This window comes from Molothrus ater, chromosome 22 (assembly GCF_012460135.2).
Source record: "Molothrus ater isolate BHLD 08-10-18 breed brown headed cowbird chromosome 22, BPBGC_Mater_1.1, whole genome shotgun sequence".
Lineage (NCBI taxonomy): Eukaryota > Metazoa > Chordata > Aves > Passeriformes > Icteridae > Molothrus > Molothrus ater.
The window spans coordinates 1,208,035-1,227,630 of NC_050499.2; the positions used below are offsets into that span (position 1 = coordinate 1,208,035).

The window sequence follows — 19,596 nt, forward strand, 5'->3', positions numbered from 1 at the left end:
CCGGGGGTTGTGGTTTGCTGCTGCCGCGCTGAGCGGGGCGGTGCGATCCGCCCGGGGTCATTTCCATACGGCTGGGACCGCAGGTGCTTTTCTGATGGCTCCATCAGGCAGCTGCACAAAGCGGCACCCCCAGGCAGCCCCCTCCCCCTCCTCTCCGTGCCGGGATCCCAGCCCGGGAGCGCAGGAGGGGAAGCGAAGCGAAGGGAAGGGAAAGGCTGGGGGCTCTGATAACTGCATCAGGTTTCTCTGCCCAGCCTGCTCTGGAGGGATCACAGATCAGATAGAAAGGCAGCTGTTTCCCTGAATCCCCTTCTGATTTTCAACTAGAAACGTTCTGCTAAATCACTCTCTCTGTAGTTTCTTCCTTCAATCGTTGCTGTACGGGCAGGAAAGAAACCCAAACCCAAGGCAGGTGCAAGCACATGATCCTGTCCCGGGGAGGGACCACATTTTATCCTTGCAGCAATCCTCTTTCCACCTTCGGATTTCCAGGTTCATTCCTGTGGTAGGTTTCAAACGACCAGCTGAGGTTTCCAGCCCTGTGCTCTGCCTGAGCTCAGGTTCTCCCAAGCCCTCGGGAATCAGTGGAGGGAGGTTTTTCATCACAGCAAATCTCTGCTCCCACTCCACTGCTGCAGGAATGGGTTGTCCAGAACTGAGCTTGCAAGTAAATTGGAAACAAGGTTGCCTGTAAAACTGGGAATGTGAGAGACTGTCACTGGGTGAGGAAGAGGAACTTGGGAGCTCCCAGCCCAGGTTTGCCAGCTTTCAGCCCTCCTGCTGCTCGACCTGCCTGCCTTGGCAAAGCCGTGTGTGCAGCCAGAGCCGCCTCTCCTTGTCTGGCCCCGGCAGCCTCGCAGCTCTTTCAGTTGCACAAACTCCCTGCTATAAATACGCCCGTGCTGGCTGAGAAAGGCTGGGTTTGCAAGCGGGACCCTGCTCCATCCTGAGGGCTGGGCAGTGACTGTGACCCCGGCAGCTGCTCCTGCAGGCCTGTGTTCACTTGAGCCCATCTTCTTCTATGAGAGCAGCCTGATCTGTGCTGGATCGGAAGCTGTTAAAGACTTTCAGAGTGACAGAACCACAAGAGCTGGTGGCTACTGACTTTTTTCTCCGTACCGGTAAGCTGACATCTGTGAGTCATACTCTCCTTCTGCTGTGCCGTTTGTGGTCTCAAGTTTGTGCTACCTAAATACAATCAAACAGATTTCATGTGAAAACCGATATTCTTCTGTTAACTCCATGCTGTGCTGGCATGACACTCATCTTGCATCTTCAAGATGCTTTTTATCCAGTCAGTTCCCAACTCTCTTTGGCCTCCCACCTCCACCAAGCAGTCCAGGAACAGCTCCCCTGGCTGTCACCCACCACAGCACAGTGTGCACTGCTCTGCCCTGGCTGTGCCCCTGACTTTGGATGTGCTTGTGGGTGAGAGAGGATCAGGCTGCTCCAGGCAGGATGATGGGAATGTGGAGGGGAGATGGAAATGTGAGGAGATGATGTGAGCATGAAGGGGTGATGGAGCCGAAGGGGTGAGTGTGAAAGGCAGCGGTTCACGTCGAGACAGGCAGGGTGAACACAACTGGCCCGGTTTCAAAAACCATCGGTTTCGGGCAGTGGCTCCAGCCAGGGCTGCCTGCAGCCAGCGTGCTCAAACTCTTATCCCGAGTGTTTGGGGGCCGGGGGGCGAGCAGAGGTCGGGGCGGAGGCGCCCTGGATGCGCTGCCCCCGGACCCCCGTTCCCCCCTGGATGCGCTGCCCCCGGACCCCCGTTCCCCCCTGGATGCGCTGCCCCCGGACCCCCGTTCCCCCCTGGATGCGCTGCCCCCAGACCCCCGTTCCCCCCTGGATGCGCTGTCCCCGGACCCCCGTTCCCCCCTGGATGCGCTGCCCCCGGACCCCCGTTCCCCCCTGGATGCGCTGCCCCCGGACCCCCGTTCCCCCCTGGATGCGCTGCCCCCGGACCCCCCCTCCCCCGGCCGGGCAGCGCCGGCTCCGCTCCCCGGAGCGCCGGGCCCGGGGCCGCCTCCGGGGCGGGGCGGGGCGGGTCCCTCGGCCGCTGTCACCGCTCGGGGCCGGCCCAGCGCCCTCCCCTCGGCTCAGCCCGGCCGGGGCGGCGGCGGCGGGGACGGGCGAAGCGGAGCGGAGCGGGGAGCGCAGCGCAGGCGGGAGCGGAGCGAGGGAGCGCGGGAGGAAGGAAGGAAGGAAGGAGGAGGAGGAGGAGGAGGAGGAGGAGAAGAAGCAGGAGGAGGAGGAGGAGGAGAAGGAGGAAGAGCAGCGGGAGGAGGAGGCAGCGCCGGCCGCGCTGCCCCGGGCGCCCCGCTCCGCGCTCGGCGGGGCTCAGCCGCCGCCCCCCGCTCCCGGCGCGACGCCCCCGCGGCGCTGCCCCAGCCATGAAGGCGGCGGTGGATCTCACCATCATCAAGACGGAGAAGGTGGACATCGAGCTCTTCCCGTCCCCCGGTGAGCGCCGTGTCCCCTCCGCGCCCCGCTCCGCGCAGCCCCGGCCCCGTCTCCCGGCGAAGGCGGCGGGGGGGGAGGTTTGGCGGGGGGAGAGGCTGGACCGCTGGGGAGGGCTCGGTCACAGAGGTCGGTGTGGGGTTTTTTGGGGGTGTCTTTCGGAAGGGAGCACGGAGCGCGCCCCAAGTCGCAGCGCAGCGGCGCCGCCCGGGCTCTGCCCGCTGCCGAAGGCGAGTTGACTTTCCGAGCGCTTTTATGACTTTCCATCCCCCTCCTTCTCTTAAAATCCATCCCGCCGCCCCTCCAGCCTCCTTCCCTCACGCTCCTGGCATCCTTGCCGGGATGTAGGGGAAGCCCGTCCGGCGGCAGGCGGGAGAGATGCGCTCCCGGGGCTCCCGCCCGTTCCCATCGTTGGCTGGGATGGATGTGCGTTCCCCCATCCCTCGCTGGAAATGTCTTGTGTGGTCCAGGCACTCGTGGTATTTGGGAAACACAACTCCAGTGCTAAATACTCTGGATTTAGCACGTTTAATCCAGGAAAACCCGCCGCTTTGATTTTTTTTTCGCCCTTCTGGAGCTGGAGAAATGGGTGGAGAGAGGGTGCAGAGAGCAACACGTTACTGGAGGGAGGCGAGAAGGGTTTTTTGTGTGTTGTAGAGGGGTGAGTTCAGCTGCTGCTGGCTGTGGTTGCTGCTCCGAGCCGAGCCTGACCAGAATAAGGGCTGCTGTTCACACACTGCTGGCGTCTGGCTGCTCGCTGACCCCGGGCGCCCAACTCCTCTCTGCCCTGCCCAGGCGAGGTGGAGGATGCAGCTTGGAGCACCCGCAGGAAAAACAAAAAACAACCCTTTTTTCTGCATTAAACGACTCCTGTTGCTTCATCTCTCCCTGCTGCAATTCCCACTGCGCCAAACTGGAAGTTTGTGCAGCACCGGTGCGGGAAAGAAAATCAAATTAAAGATTGAGTTGTACATTTCTCTGGCGGTTAGAAAGTTTCTAGGAAAGCCAGAAGGGAGCCACAGCTCCCGCAGGCATTGGGATTTTGGGCTGCATGTGGAAATAAAATGACAGCTGAGTGCTGGAGCCGCACAGGGGTTGGTGCTTCGACTTCAATAGATGCTGGTGCAGCATCAGCGGGGCTGCAGAGAGCTCCAAAGGCAGCACCACCTTGGCTTCAGCCGTCCATGGGCTCCGGAGTGTCCAGCGCTGGGGTCTCCCTTGGGATCCCTCCTCCCGCCCTCCCCGGCCGCAGGGAGCTCCCTGTGCTGGGCAGAGGTGCCAGCGCTCCCTGGCCCGGGCAGCAGGGCTGAGCCTGGCCCCGGGCTGGGCTGGGGAGCGCCAGGCTTGCAAATGCCCGAGGGATGCTAAGAATGCACCTACACAGCTGAAATGAGGGGCTGGAGGGGAGCAGAGGACCTGTTTGTGCCTATTTCCTAAAACTCTGGTGAAGACTCAATCCTGCCCTTCAGCCCCCGAGGGCAGCCTCTTTGTTCGGAGGGGAGAAAAACGGGATAGGAATAAACACCTGGACCGTCAGGGTGGGGTGCGGTTTGCTTTTCACTCCAGAGTAAAGCATCTGTTAAAATTTGCACTCCTGGTCGGGGTGAGAGCTCTCTCAGAGGCTCTGGGTGTCGGGAGCAGTGGAATTCCCTGGTGCCTGAAGGGAGGACTCAGAGTTTCACCCTGCCTTAAGTTCGTTTTCTTCTGTCCCTGAAAGCTCTTCTGCAGCTGATGTCAGCAAACTGCTCTTAGAGCTGACCCAAAGCTGAAACTTGGGCAGGAAGAGCGCTGAAAAACACAAACGCAGAGGTAGAAAAGCGCTGCCCCCCCATCGGCTCAGCTGCAGCCGCTCCTGTGCTGGTGGCTGCGCTCGCTGGGAGCCACAAAGGTCAGCGCTGTCAATTAGCTGGCTTAACCTCATTTCCCCTCCAACTCCGAAGGAAAAAAAGCTGCAGCTCTCTGGTTTGGTGGGATTGATGGCGAGGGAAGGAGTGTGGATGCTGCTGGGTCGTGCTCCTGGGATCCAGCCAGGGGAGGAGGGAGCATCACTTCTCTCTGCTCCTAGAGGGCTCATCTGCTCCCTGATGGCTCCCGCAGCCCTGAATCCACCACCAAATGTTCCCATCGTCCTTAATTCCAAAATGGGCTGAGAAGGACTGCAGCCCCTTGTCCCCTCTCACAGCAGCCGTGCCGATGTGATCCGTGGGGTTAAACCTTGGGCAGGGAGGGCCCTGCAGCCAGAGGGTTTCAGCTGTGCAGGATGTTTAATGTGCCAGGTGCCCCATGAAACTCTGTCCCCTCTCACCCCCCAAACCATACCCTGCTCCACCCCACACCTCTGCCTGCAAAACTCCGGGGAGATTTGTGGTGTTCAAAGGGTTTAAAAATAACCTGAAAGGGATGTGGAGCTGTAAAGCTCCAGAAAGCTTCCAAAGCCAAATCCTCCCCCTCCACCCCTGCTATTAGCAGCAGGAGTGTGTGAGTGAGATGAGCAGGTCAGAGCCAGAACCCCACGGGGTGGGTTCTCCTTCAGGACCCAATTCTGGGTGTGTGGATATTCTTAGGCGGATGTGATGGAAGGGTGGTAACATCACTTGTGGTTGTACATACACGGCTGATCCACCAAAGGCTTGGTGGGACGTTTTCTGAAACAGTAAAACCCCAAACCACACAAAATTCAACCCCAAGGGAACTTCACCTGGGGGCTGATGAAGGCTGCCCTCAACAAATCACTTTGCTTCCTGCAGCTCGGCCAAGCTGCATTTGCTGGCTGTGGGCAGAGTGGGCAGCAGCTCCAGCCCTGCTGGGAGCTCTGGGGTGTAACTGGGGCTCCCAGTGCTCATTTCTTGCTCAGAAAGCTGCAGATTTGCCTCCCCGAGGTACCAGAGCAGGGCTGTAATCCCAGCTGTCGTTCCTGGGCATCCCCAGTGGAGCAGTGATGCCAAACTCCCCATCCTGCATCCAGCCCTCCTCCTGCCTCCTTTCCCTGAGGTGTGTTATGGGAGCGGGGGGGGGCTTTGTTCCTGGAAAAAGGATTTGCTCAGAAATCCGGGCTGTTTGGCCCTTCCCATGCCTACCCCGAGGACAGCTGGGACATGGACACGTTGTTTCCATTGGCCTGTGCGTGGGTGGCATCCCAGGGGTGTGCTTTCATCTGACAAGAGCTTTTCCCTCGTTTAGGATTTGGGACGACATCAGTTAGGGCTGAAAGAAGATTTTCCCTTCCAGCCCAAAGCTCTGTAAGGTTCTGGTTCTCCTGCTGGGGTGGTGCAGGGTACAGGGAAGCTCCTACACAGCTTCCATGCTGCTCGGGGATGCAGGACCTGCCTGAACCGTGCTTGTCCCCCTTCCCGCAGCCAGGTCAGGCTTTGCTTTCACTTTCAGCGCAGACAAATAAGGGAGTTCGCATTTAAAGCGAGCCTGGCAAACGCAGAGCTCCTGCACAGAGCCTGGCCGCGGGCAAGTGGCTGAGAAAAACCCTTTTCTTTGGGTTTTAGGAGGGGATCCTTCATTCTGGCCTCTGCCTTGTCTAGGGAGGACAAGTTTGCAGCCATCCCTGGCTCCAGGTGTGCACAGAACGGAGTCACAGCTGGACCAGCCCGACCGACGGGGGGCAGTTTGCTGAGCGGCTCGGGGTAAAAGTGCCCAGGGACTTGGGACATTATTCTCATTATTCGCAAAAAGAAAGGTTTGATCCTGCCTTATCCTCACAGGGCCGAGCCCTCCAGCTGTGTCAGCTGCTGTGTGACTCAGTTTCCCTGCTGCTGACGGGCACTGGCTCCTGCATGGCCACGTTTTGTTTCCATGAAGGATAAAACACAGCAGAGAGCCCCAGCATTTCCCTCCGAGCCCCAGCATTTCCCTCCCTGCTCCGGCACCTTCTGTATCCCCCCTCTGCCTCAGTGGCACTGGGAGAGCTCGCCTGTCCTGCCGGGGACACGCGGGATGCCAGAGCCTGGGAAAGGAAAGCACGGATTGGTGTTTCCAGGGATGCGGGGAATGGCACCCGCATCTTTTGGAATGCTTTGCTCTGCAGTGCAGCCGAGGTGAAGCTGGGCTCGGCTGGGGATGCTCTGTGTGGGCTGCAATGATCAGCAGCGAGGCTGAGGCTCAGCCGTGGAGGGCTCGGGGCCGCTCTCGCATTTTCGGTGCTGATTGCCTGCGGAGGAGGTGAGAACTCAGCTGAGAAGAGCAATTACCTCTGTATGCGCTGACAAAATGCCCATTACTGTGGTATCCAGCCGGGATGCGGGAATGAGAGGTTCCCAGGAGGGGGGACTGGCTGCACTTGGCTGCCACCAGCTTCAAGTTTTTTAGTGTCAGCTTCCCATCAAAGCTCTGAAAAGGGGTGGAAAGAGGGCAGCCCACGGAGCTGTCCTTCAGGGACACATCCACAAAGCACATCCCTGGTTTTTAACCTGGGTAAGGGGAGGGAGATTTCCAGGGAACAGGAGCAAACCCCGTTCCTTTCACGTTTCTATCCCAGCTCCCCAAAGCACGCACCAAGTGTGTAATTACAGTGTCATTCCATGAAGTGGCCCCTAATTTGCCATGTAATTACAGCGTGCCATGCTTTGATGGGCCTTACAGAATGCAGGGATAACACAGGCTCATGCTGGAATGCCGTGCTCCAGCTCTCCAAAGGAGCTGCTGAGACATCCTGGGACTTCCTGCACTCCCAAATCCTGAGCAGATTGCAGGCAGGCAGCGAGGGGCTGGGACTCCAGCAGGACTGTGACACGCTGAGCTTTGCCACGGGATTATCACAGAATCCCAGAATGGTTTGGGTTGAAATCCTTAAAGATCTCACCTGGGAGACCTCCCACTAGCCCAGGTGGCTCCAAGCCCTGTCCAACCTGGCCTTGGACACATCCAGGGATGGGGCAGCCACAGCTGCTCTGGGAGCCAGCTCTGGGTGGAACTGCAGGCTGCTGTGGCAATGATGGGAAAAAGTGGAAATCCTCTGGAATGGATCCTGCTGTGTGAGGAGCTGGGGCAGCTGCATCAGGCTGAGGGTGCACAGGTTGTCCCAGAGATTAAAGCCTCAGGTGGGTGTGAGTAGGACCAGACTGTCTGAAACATGTCAGGGATGTGAACTGGCAGAGCTGCCGCCCTAAATGGCTCCTGTCAGTTGTAGCACCAGGTTCTGCTGGGATTTTGGGGAATCAATCCAAGTAAATCTGTCCCAGATAAGGCAGGAGAGTCTTTTCCCTTTTGCACTGTCAGCTGGTCCTTGCATGGCACACGGTGAGGAAATGGCAGGATGTAGGACAGCAAGTGTCACTGCTGTCCCTGATCCATAGGATGCAGCTCTAGCACCCTCCAGGCTGACAAATCTGGCTTGGTGGAGCACCTGTGCTGGGTAGGAGTGTGCCAGGACTCTGAGGAGGTGCACAAGGAGGGGATGATCTGCTGTACTGGAGCACTGAAACTGCCCTGGAGCCAGGGCCTGCCTGTTCATTGATCCTGGGATCCCTGAGGGAATTGGGGTATTCCATAGGGGTGAGGCTGTGCCCCTGCAGGCTCAGCCCTGACTCCCCAGTTTGCTTTTGGCTGGGAATTCCTGCTGGATTCCAGTGTCTCTCCAGAGCCTCCTGGTGTAGCTCCAAGCCCCATCCCAGCAGGAGCCAGTGGCACAATCTGCAGCTGATCTGAGCAGCACAGCTGTCTCACAGCCAAAATTCAGGCCTGCAGCCCTTTTTTGTAACCCCATGCCACAGTTATCCATCTCAGCTCTTTTGTTCCTCTTCCGTGACTAAGCTGCTCGCTGCCTGTGTTTCTTTTTTTTCCTTTCATTGTGTAGTTTATAATCTTCCAACGAGATACAGACAAAAATTTGTTTGCAGCGCTGGCCAAGAAAGGCTCTTGTTTCCCTGGCACAGGGCCATGCTTACATCTCCAGTCAAAATACTGCTGGTTAAACAATAAATATTTATTGATTCTCCTACGAGCTCCTACATTTTTCCCAGGTGCAGTGGAATTTGAGGGGGGGAAGCACTTGAGTGCTGCCCATGGCAGAGCTGGGAGATGGCTCTGGAGATAACGGGCCTGGAGTGGGATCTCCTCCTGCAGAGGTGACTTTGGAAAGCTGGGCTGGGTCCTGCTGCAAGCCCTGCAGAGCTGCTCTCATCTCCCCAGCCCAGCTTTCCCAGCTTTGGTGATTTGTGCCTGCAGGCTTCCCTGGCAGTGATGGAAAAATGTGGAAATCTGCAGTGGCTTCATGTGCCTGAATATCTCCTGGAACAGGGGAGGGACAGTCTGGGATGGACACTGAGTTGGAGGCCAAGTGCACAGAGATGGCAAAAAAAGAAATAAATCCTTCAATCCCAGAATGGTTTGGGCTGGAAGGGACCTTAAAGCTCACCCAGTTCCACCCCTGCCATGGCAGGGACAGCTCACACTGGACCAGGTGGCTCAGGGCCCTGGCCAGGCTGGCCTTGGGCACTGCCAGGGTGGTTTCAGTTTGCAGTTTGGTGAGGGCTCAGCTGTGGTGTCTCAGTGTCTCACCCTGGCCTCTGGAGCCTTTCACAAAAAGGCTGCAAAAGCTGCCTGGCAGAGCCTGAGCCCTGCAGGGCTGAGGGGGAGGCAGAGCCCCCAGTGCTGTGCTCAGAGCTGCTCCAAGGTGTTTCATCCTCCTCCTGAGGGTGGCTGGCTCAGAGTAGCCCTGGATAGGTCAAGCCCTGCTCTCTCACTACCATCTCTTTCTGAACTGAAACTCTCCATTTTTATGTTGAGGTTTTGGGGTTTTTTTTCAGTCAACTGCCAAAATCCAAGCCTTGATTTGCTCCTCTGTCCCATGAACATCACCAGCTCATGGGAGCAATGCCCCCTGTGCAGGACCAGGCAGGTGACACGTTTTTGCCTGTCCCCTGCCCTGGCTGTGCTGACCTTGCACAGTTTCCTGGCTCTGCAGGCTGTGTCCTGCTCTGTGCAGGGCAGGTGGGGCTGGTGTTTGCAGGAAGGCAGGAAGCTGGTGCAGCACAGCCCCTCGCTCCCACATCTGGTTCCTGGAGCTCGTGGATAAATATAACCTGCCAGAGAAATATCACAAACACACCGAGAAACAGCAGCTTGCTTTCCCAGAGAGGAAAATCCCCTCCTTGCTGTGGCTCCCTCTGCTTTGGGAATGAGGATTGGAGTCATTGTGACAGCCCTGGTTGTGGATTGGCATGTGCAAAGTCCCAGGGCTCTGTCTGGCTCTGAACTGGGCTCTGGGGCTGGAATTCCCATTCATTCATCTCCCAGTTGCTGCTGGGCACAACAGCAATACCTGCTCCAGCAATTCCCTGCTTTCCAGCTTTTTTCCTTGTGTTTAAACCTTTCCTACACAGCCAGAAGAGCAGAGACCTCCAGCTCAGGTGGCTGGGGCAGGAACCTCGGGGTTATTTGGGCTGGAACAACATCCTGGGAGGGAGTGCAGGGAGCACTGCTCTGCTCTGGGCTGTAGCTGTGTGTAGGACATTTTCCCACTGAATCCCATTCTGGGATGGCTGTGGGGCTGCCTCCTCACCCCAGCTGAGCATCCAGAGCTTGCTAATGAACAAAATGCATTTTCTTACACGGAGGAGATTCTAAATTGGCTCCACATGGGTTCTGTAGGTTGTGGCACTTTCCCGGAGGGTGATGGCATGAGCAGGAATGTGGGATTGATGAAAGAAGCCAGACACTGAGTCAAAAGCTCCCCCTCTCCCCTCGCCATGCCCCCTCTCTCTCCCCCCATCTCATCTCAAATACTTGATGTGATTCCAAGGCATTCTTCTCATGGCTGGTGGGGAGCGCAGGAGAAGCCAGCCCAGGGACTGAGCTTTTCTTTAAAAGCTTCTTTCTAAAGCTTTGGGGCCTTGCACCCCAAAAGATGTTGAGAAAAGGTTTGATGAGATTTTGTTTTTAGGGAAACTGAGGCACAGCACTCCCATTTTGCCATGTCAGGGAGGTGGGAGCATCCTCAGTTGGGTGCTCCAGGTCTCCCTCTGCTTGCAGGATTCATGCTCTCCATGCTCTGTGTTCCACTGCCTGGCTCCTCCCCAGCAGCAGGCAGGCCTGGAGCCATCCACCCTCCAGAATTCCCAGTTTGGGGCTGCTGGGAGACTGGGGCAGGCTCAGCATCCATTGGGAGCCAAGTCAGGCATTGCAGGATGGGGCTGGCTGCCATTCCCTGGGATGCTGCCTCTCCTGGCATGGCCTTGCAGGATAACCCTGCTCACTCAGGGAAGCTGCCCCTGCCAGCAGCAGACCCCAAAAGCTGAAGCTGGACACCGGGCAGTGCTTGGGGGTTGTTTTCTGTTGTTTACCCCCCGTTGTCAGCACTTTTTATCACAATAATCAAACTGTGGCTTTTTGACCCACATGAAAGTTTTTTTCAGAGGTGCCTGCATGTGTTTGTGCAAAGCCACTGAATTTTGGTCACTGCTCTGGGAGCAGAAAAGGGGATTTTTGCTTTCTTACCTTTTAGTTTTGAGCAATTGTTTACCGAAACCTGAACCCTCTGAAGAAACAACTTGCAAAAGCTGAGTAGTCCTGGCTTTTTCCACTGGAAAATTAAAAAAAGATGGAGTGGGACACGTGAAATTTGTGTCTTTTTTTTCCCTTCTTTTTTTACCCATTATTGTTAGAAGCGGTTTGAAAATGCAATGCCAAGAGCTTTCTCTTTTCAAGTGCTCGAGGCACGTTACCCAACTGCTCCATGCCTCAGACTGCTCCATGAGGTCAGCAAACGCAATTCCTCCTGCTCTGCAGCTGGAAATGAGGAAAAACTCCTTTGCTCAAGCCCTGCCATCAGCCCCGGGCAGCAGAGGAGCCCGGCAGCTTGGGAGCAGCACCGGTGGCATTTCCCAAGCCCATCCTTGCCAAGGGCTGCCAGGAACTTTGGGCTTGGGGTCCGAGACTGTGCCTGGGTTTGGGAAGGCTGGGGCAGTTTCCCATGGCAGCACTGGGGTTTGGGAAGGCTGGGACAGTTTCCCATGGCAGCAGCGGGGTTTGGGAAGGCTGGGGCAGTTTCCAGTGGCAGCAGTGGGGTTTGGGAAGGCTGGGGCAGTTTCCCATGGCAGCAGTGAGGTTTGGGAAGGCTGGGGCAGTTTCCCTTTCCAGTGGCAGCAGCAGGGTCTGGGAAGGCTGGGGCAGTTTCCAGTGGCAGCAGTGGGGTCTGGGAAGGCTGGGGCAGTTTCCCATGGCAGCAGTGAAGTTTGGGAAGGCTGGGGCAGTTTCCAGTGGCAGCAGCAGGGTCTGGGAAGGCTGGGGCAGTTTCCCATGGCAGCAGTGGGGTCTGGGAAGGCTGGGGCAGTTTCCAGTGGCAGCAGTGGGGTTTGGGAAGGCTAGGACTATTTCCCATGGCAGCAGTGGGGTCTGGGAAGGCTGGGGCAGTTTCCCATGGCAGCAGTGGGGTCTGGGAAGGCTGGGGCAGTTTCCAGTGGCAGCAGTGGGGTTTGGGAAGGCTGGGGCAGTTTCCCATGGCAGCAGCGGGGTCTGGGAAGGCTGGGGCAGTTTCCCATGGCAGCAGCAGGGTTTGGGAAGGCTGGGGCAGTTTCCCTTTCCAGCGGCAGCAGCGGGGTTTGGGATGCGGAGCTGTCCCGGTAGCCGCGGCCCGGCGGGGCCGCTCCTCGCTCGGGCTCTTTCCATCCCTTTAAGCGGCTCCAGATTTGAATTTGGCTCCAAAGGCCGGAACATGAAAGGCCCCGGCCCTGCGCCTGTTTGCCTTCGAGCGGGATGACTCGCACCATTCCTGCTTCCAAGCAGCCGAGCGCGGAGCAGCCGGGGCCATATGGATCCTATAGAGTGACCCGAGTGCCCGGCGAGGCGGCACAGCGGGATGGGGAGGGGAGGGAAGGGATCAGGAGGGGCCGCCCCGAGCTCTGTCACCCCCGGGCCGGACCCTTTCCCCCCTTCGGCGTCTTCAAGGGCTTCTGCCTTGCGTGGCTGTCGGGCTGTCCGTCCCTGGCACTCACTGAGAGCCAAAGTTCGGCCGAAAGAAATCTCAAAAATAAAAGAAGAAGGGCAAAGGGGGATAAGACCCCGGAGGAAAAGGAGGAAAGGGAAGGGGAGGGGAGGATGATGTGCCTTTAAGCCGCGTGTGTAACTGCTCGCTAATCTGGTGACTAACTCCGTGCGCGGCTGCCAAGCCGGGATCCATCCCCAGCCCAAGGCTCGGGAGTCATCGGGTCCCTCCCTGCCCCATCCCGCGCCCCGCCGGGCGCCAGCCCCCCCGGCCCCCCGCGCTCCCCATGGCAATTTATTTACTCATCTGCAGGGCACAGCCCCGGCGGTCTCTTGACTCAGCAGTCCGGGGCCGATGGGAGCTGCGGGAGCAAATTCCAGGCAAGAAATAATCTCATGACTTGTCTCGGAAAAGATTGCTCCGCAAAGATCCCCTGACGGTCACGGAGCGCTCCGTGCCGGCCCCTCCGGCAGAGCCTGACCAGGCTCCCGATTTCCCAACCTCGGGCAGCCGGCCAGGGATCCCGGGGGGACTCGCTGCAGCTTTCTCCCTTGGAAAAACAGGGATGGACTCGGAGATAGGGGATGGCACGGGGCCTCGCAGCCAATGCCTGTTCCCCCGGGACACAGGGAATGAGGAGCTGGAGCTGGCTGGCCAGGGCAGGGAGCCCAGAGCTGGGCGGCTGTGTTGGTTTTTGGGGCATTCCTCCTTTTCTTACTCTCCACTTTTCAGGGAGGGTTTAAGCCCTTCCTTCATCCCCAGGCAATTTTGGTTCCTCCATCTGTGTTTTTGCCCAGGCACTGGCATCACCCCCAGGAGGGCTGGCACCGAGGATGACTTTTGAAGCACATTTTTCCTTAGGCTTTTTTCCCTCTCCTGTTGGCTCTTTTTCATCCTACATTTCTCTCACCCTGGTCTTTTTTCCCCACCTCCTCTTCATCCAGAGTAACTGGAGTTCCATCCCACTCTGAGAGCTCTTTGGGAGGTCTGGTCCCATACCCAGTGTGGGAATGGGGTGGGATTACACCAAGTTGGGAATTAAGGATCTTTACAAACATTTTCTGGCATTTTTCTGGGAGGAAAGCCCCGGGGGTGGGCAGGGCTGTTTGGCTGACAGCTCCTGTGCCTCCTCCTCAGCTGGGATCAAGGCTTGGGATCACTCAGCTCCTGGGGCCATGCCAGGTCCCTGGAAATGAGCTGGTCCAATGCACGGTGCCCTTGGAGATGAAGGGAGAGGAACCAGCCTTGGATCACTGGGGAGTCACTCCTGGAGCACCAGGAGCTTGGGGCCAAGCTCCCAAGGGAATCTCACACCCCTCAAACCACACATCCAAGTCACTGCCAGAGCTCCTCCAGCCTCCTTAGGGTTGACAGAGGATTCCTGGAGTTCCTGGCAAGGGCTCCCAGCTCCCGAGTCCCAAATGCCGCCCCCTCCACCCCCTCCTCCATTGAGTGTCTCCTAAAGAGCCTCTTGGCGTGAGCAGCCGAATTCAATCAGCCCTTTCACCATCTGCTCCAGGCACTTCTGCCGGGGAGGGCTCGGGGCCAGCGGGGCTGTAATTCCTTAATGGCTTCCGGATGCTCCGTGCGGTGGATGCGAGGCCTGGGAGCGTCTCAGCCTCTCCCCCAGCCCTCACCGAGGTTTCCAAGCTCAGGCTTCCTCTGGGCAGATCCCAGCACCTCGCATTTATCCCTGCCTGCCCTTCTCTCTTCCCAGCTGAGGCCAGGAGCTGACATAATCCATCCTGGACAGCGCTTGGCTCTGGGATGGGGAGGGCTGAGCCTGATGGGGCAGCCCAGCTCCTCTTTGGTCGCCTGTCCCAGCCCACTCCCACCTTCATCTTCCCAGGGCTTGCTCTGGCCCAATCCCTGCACTGGTCCCTTCCCTGGTGGGAAGTTTCCTAGAAGTAGGAGCTGGAAAAGAAGAACTTCTTGGGGATTGGGAAAACCCTCGCTCCTGTGCCTGAGGATACTGGAAACCCGGATGCTGCATGGTGTAACACACCTGGGCAAAGCCCAGGAGCCCTGTGCTCAGCCTGGGATGGAGATGATTAATCTTGGGGCTCTCCTGGAAAATCCCCTTTTTTGGTTTTCTTGTCTGCTTAAAAATTAATAAACCCGGGAGAATTGTTCCTGGGAAGTTGTGAAATGAAATTACTTTGGCACCGCTATTCCTGAGGTTGGCGTGGGATGCAGAGCTTTGGTTCTCAGGTTTTTCCCAGGCCCTTCCTGGCCTCCATCACTGGGGGAGCTGAGCTTGGGCAGGGAACAGGGAGGTGAAATGGTGCAGGGCTGGCAGGAGCACCCAGGGATGGCCTTGTCCTGGTTCCCTCCTGGTCCCAAATGGGAAGCTGGCTCTCGTTCTCCTCTCAGCAATCCCTTGGCTTTCATGGCTTCCAGCCCAGCCAGGAAAAGGCTCCTGTCCTGTTGTGGCTGCTGGGATCATCTGCTGCTGTGCAGAGCCTGCCCAGGGCTGGGGGGATGTGCAGGGTGTGGGACATGAGTGGTGCCATCAGCACAGCCACAACCCCAGGAGGTGTCACTGGCTCAGGTGGCAGAGCAGAAGGAGCATCTTCTCCTCTCCTGTCCAGCAGGTTCTCCCTCCCCTCCCTCCTGGGAGATGCAGCTTGGGAAGGTGCTTGGAGTGTGCAGTGGCTGCTGTGAGCTGCCCTGGGGGCGTTTCAGCTACAGGGGGGCTGCTGGGTGTATCTGTGTGTGTTTGAGTGTGTGCTTGTGAGCCTGGCCAGGGACACCCTCAGAGACAGTCATGGCACTCGTGAGGGCAAATCTCCAGGGCAGTAAATCCAGGGATGCAAAGGAGCCAGTCCATAACCACACAGGGGAATTAGAGACGTGTGGATCATTACCTACCATCTTTTGGCAGCTGCCAGTGGAGTTGACTGTTTGCTCTAAGAGTTATAAATAATTTTGTTGATTAAAAATGATTGATTATTCTTGGTCTAATATTATTTAGGCAGAGCAAACAGTGCTGAGATTTACCAGCTGCTCTCTGACCTCCCAACCCTGATCTGTTTGCAGAAAGCCTGTGCAATTATTTGTTTGATTTCAAAGCTAAATATCCTAATCTTCCTTCTCCGCCTTTGGAAGCTGCAACTGGGCTGATAAGGGAGGGCAGCCCTGGAGTCCTCGTGTGCAGGGACTTCCCTGGGCACAGAGGGGTGAGGGGGGACATGGGGAGGACAGATGAGGACAGGGCTCCTGTGAAGGAGCTCTTGGGCTCCTCCTCCTCCTCCTCTTCCTCCTCCCTGTGCCCTGCACTCGCTCAGGGAGCCCAGCAGTCCCAGATGTGGAAGCTGTCGCAGCCGGAGGAGCGATGTGAGCGGCGCTGCCATTGAGCAATGCCCGCTGTCTGCGGCGCTGCCCTGCGGGGAGGGGGTGCCCGGCAAGGCTGCGGAGGAGGGGGTGGGACAGGCAGGAATCTGCAGCTGCCGAGCGGTGCAGGGCTCGCCCAGCGCCCGTCGCCCGCGGCAGCGAGCGGAGGTGACCCGGAGCTGCCGAGCCTCCCTCCCTCGCTCCTCCCTCTGATCCTCCCGCATCGCCGCCCTCCTCCGTGCTGGCAGCATCCTGTGGGACGGTCTGGCCGTCAGGAACATCCCAGGGACCTTCCCCACCGGGGCATGGACACAGCCGCGGCAGGTCCGGCTCTCACACACATTCCCGGAGGATGAATGGGAGCTGCTGAGAGCAGCAGAGGCTTTGATGTGGTCGGACATATCTGGGGTTGAACATCCCCCCAGCCCCGGGCACTGCCACTGCCCTGCCATGTGCTGCCTCGTGTCTGGCGTGACTCGGCCCGGGGGCAGGGGCTGGGCCTGGACACAGAGGGATCAGTCTGAGCAGGGAAATCAAGGGAAGGCTGGGAATTCCTCGGACGGACATTGGAGGTGTTTGGCTGAGCATCTCTGTGTCTAATCCCTTCCCAAGGCAAGGGAATTGAGTCTTCTGTTAGGATCCCCCAGCAGCAGGGACAGCTCTGGAGTCCATCAGCCTCAGAAATGTCTCGTGTCCTGGTGATGGGCAGCACAAATGATGGGGTTTTATCCAGGGCGTGGAGTCATTGCACATGGATCATCAGGATTGTGGGATGAAAACATCCCAGGCTGTGAGGTCATGCGTGGCTGCTCACAAAGTGTGCTGGCACAGTTTGTTCTTCAGGAGTGTCTGAGCCGGCTGGGAGGGTTGGGATCCTTTGTGAGTGATGAAAGAGCTCAGCTTGAGTGAAGGTTCCTTGGCCTTCCTCCTGCTGCGAGGGGACAGCCCTGCCAAGAGATCTCAGCCATCCCTTTTCACACTTCCCATCCTGACAGCATCTTCCCCACACGATGTTCTGCCAATTATCCTCAACCTGGCCTTGCTACATCCCTGCTCTCCCTTGCTGGGAGACTCTGCTGCATGGCTTGGCAGCCCCAGCCTGCAGCAGCAGCTGGAGGTGCTGGAGCTGAATCTCCTTTGTGTCTGTCCCTATTCCTGGGTGATGATGAAGGACAGGGAGCTGAATATCTGCAGAAGAGTCTGAGGGTTTGTTTGGATGGATGGAGAAAAGTTCCATCTGAATTGCCTGGGGAGTACCTTGGGAGCATCCCAAGGGTGCTTCTGCAATCCAGGAAAAACCCATGGCAGGGTTCTGGGATGGGTTCATCCTTCTCTTGGGACAAACCCTCCACTCCCATCCCTCCCTCATCAGAGATGCCAGAAATGGCAAGATCAGCCAGGGAGTTGAGGAGAGAACAGCAGAACTCCTGGGTGTGACCAGGCTGGAAGGGAATGTGAGCTCTCAGGTGGGTGTGTTTGACCCCGAGCACCGTGCCCTGAGTGCTGGAGCCCAGGTGGGATTGCTCTGGCAGGCTCAGGCTGGGCTCCTGCAGCCCTGCAAGGCTCTGGGGGCTGCTGGCCCAGCCTGGGGACAGTGAGGAGCTTCAAGCAGCTTCTGGTTGTGAGCCCGTGAGCAGCTGGGCTCTGTGCCAGCAGCAGGGCACTGTCTGTGCTCATCTGTGCTCGTCTGCTCCGTGCTGAGTGCCGAGGCTTGGCAGGGGTTTTTCCCTTTTCCCCCATTGCTGTTGAGCAACCCGAGCTCTGTGGGGTGTGAGCAGTGGGGCTGGGTTGAAAGGAGCATCTCCCAGAGGTGGGGCATGACCTGGGCTGGCTGATTCCACCTGAGCTGCCTCCAGCGGGGCTGGGTGTCCCTGACAGGCTTTTCCAGGGTTTGGTGTCCCTGACAGGCTTTTCCAGAGCTGGGTGTCCCTGACAGGCTTTTCCAGAGCTGGGTGTCCATGACAGGCTTTTCTAGAGCTGGGTGTCCATGACAGGCTTTTCCAGGGGCTGGGTGTCCATGACAGGCTTTTCCAGAGCTGGGTGTCCATAACAGGCTTTTACAGAGCTGGGTGTCCATGGCAGGCTTTTCCAGAGCTGGGTGTCCATGACAGGCTTTTCCAGGGTTTGGTGTCCCTGACAGGCTTTTCCAGAGCTGGGTGTCCATAACAGGCTTTTCCAGGGCTGGGTGTCCATGATAGGCATTTCCAGGGCTGGGTGTCCATGACAGGCTTTTCTAGAGCTGGGTGTCCATGACAGGCTTTTCCAGGGTTTGGTGTCCATGACAGGCTTTTCTAGAGCTGGGTGTCCATGATAGGCATTTCCAGGGCTGGGTGTCCATGACAGGCTTTTCCAGAGCTGGGTGTCCCTGACAGGCTTTTCCAGGAGCTAGGTGTCCATGACAGGCTTTTCCAGAGCTGGGTGTCCATGACAGGCTTTTCCAGGGGCTGGGTGTCCATGACAGGCATTTCCAGGGCTGGGTGTCCATGACAGGCTTTTCCAGGCTCGTGTGCCCTGCCCTGCCCAGGGATTAGAGCCTTTAGAGGCGTGGTTAGCAGGGATTAGGGTGATTAGGGGGAAGCCTGGCTCACAGGTTTGCGCCAGCCCTGCTGAGCAGCGATCCCAGCCTGGAGGTGAGGAGCTCCTCCTGCCTCCAGAGGGACGCTGCTGCTGGGATATTCCATGGGGAAAGAGGCAGGGAAGGGCTCTAAGGGCCTGATGGCTTTGCCTCCTGAGCAGGAGGGGCTGGGCAGGTGGAGGTTGCTCCTGGCTGGCTGCAGCCTGGAGCCTCCACAGGGGTTTAATGGACCTGGACTGTGCCCTCAGGCCAGCGGGCTTGGAAAAGGCTGGTGGAAGTTGAAGGTTGTGATGCTGTTAAATCTGAAGGGGCTGCAGAGGCTATTTAGAGCTGATTCAAGAGTGGGAGGGTGTGGTGCTGAGCTGCTGCTGGAGCTGAAGCACTCCAGCCTTGTAGCATCTCATCCTGGAACCCTCGGGTGGGTTGTGTCAGGGGGCACATTAAAGCTCATCCCATCCCACAGGCACCTTCCCTGTCCCTGTCCAGCCTGGCCTTGGACACTTCCAGGGATCCAGGGGCAGCCAGAGCTGCTCTGGGCAATGCTGGTGGAATTTGATTGATGACCAATCTTGTTTCTCACTTCTTTGATGGTTCCAACAAGTGCTGTTAAACCATGGCCACGTTCCCCAACCTCAGAGGTGGCTGAATCTCCCCAGGGTTTGCTTTATCCATCTGTGCTCCTTCCAGCAGCTGAAATGGGGAGGATGGGGTGAATCCCCAGCTGAGGGAAGCCCCTGAGCTGCTGAAGGAAGAGGAGCTGTAGGACCTGGCCCTGCTGAGCTGGGGGAGCTTTCCCATAGGCACAGTGAGCATTGACTCAGGGGCTGTGGTTTAGCTCAGCTTCAGCCCTGGCCTTTCTCTAGCATTTCATCCCCTCTTCTCTCCACAAAAGCCAAGGACAGAGTGAGCTGCCCACCAGGCTGCTCCCCTGCGAGCTCCTGGGACTCTCAAGGATGCTGCTTTCCCAGGATTGCCATCCAACACCCACGTTACAAAGCAGGGAGAGTGAGGGAGGAGAAGGAGCTGGAGCCTGAGCAGGGTGGGCTGTGACTGATGGTGGCTGCAGAACCCTTTCCCTGAGCCTGGTTCCTCACAGCTGCCAGACCCCAGAGCCACACCAGCCCTCCCTCACCTGGTGGCTGCTCTGTGTCCAGTTTTCCTCATGGACAGGTCTCTGCCAGGCCAGGCTGTCCATGGCACACAGGGCTGAACCCCAAACCCGAGGCTGAGCAGAGCATCCCAACACCTCACCCGCAGCCAAACCTTCCCCTCTGGTGCTCCGAGTGCTGAGAGCCCA

At 58.0% G+C, this 19,596-nt stretch overlaps 2 protein-coding genes across 2 annotated transcripts in view; both read left to right on the forward strand.

Annotated features, from left to right (window-relative positions):
- The window catches only part of LOC118695661 (transforming protein p54/c-ets-1), a 28,752-nt gene extending 27,648 nt beyond the window's left edge, over positions 1-1,104 (forward strand). Inside the window, exon 4 of the mRNA XM_054517065.1 lies at positions 992-1,104. Coding sequence (XP_054373040.1) covers positions 992-1,104 — 113 coding nt within the window. The remainder of the gene's footprint in view (positions 1-991) is intronic.
- A 1,280-nt stretch (positions 1,105-2,384) lies between these two features.
- Positions 2,385-19,596, forward strand: part of ETS1 (ETS proto-oncogene 1, transcription factor) — a 50,862-nt gene continuing 33,650 nt past the window's right edge. Inside the window, exon 1 of the mRNA XM_036404858.2 lies at positions 2,385-2,463. Within this exon, the coding sequence (XP_036260751.1) occupies positions 2,394-2,463 (70 nt within the window). The 5' untranslated portion in view covers positions 2,385-2,393. The remainder of the gene's footprint in view (positions 2,464-19,596) is intronic.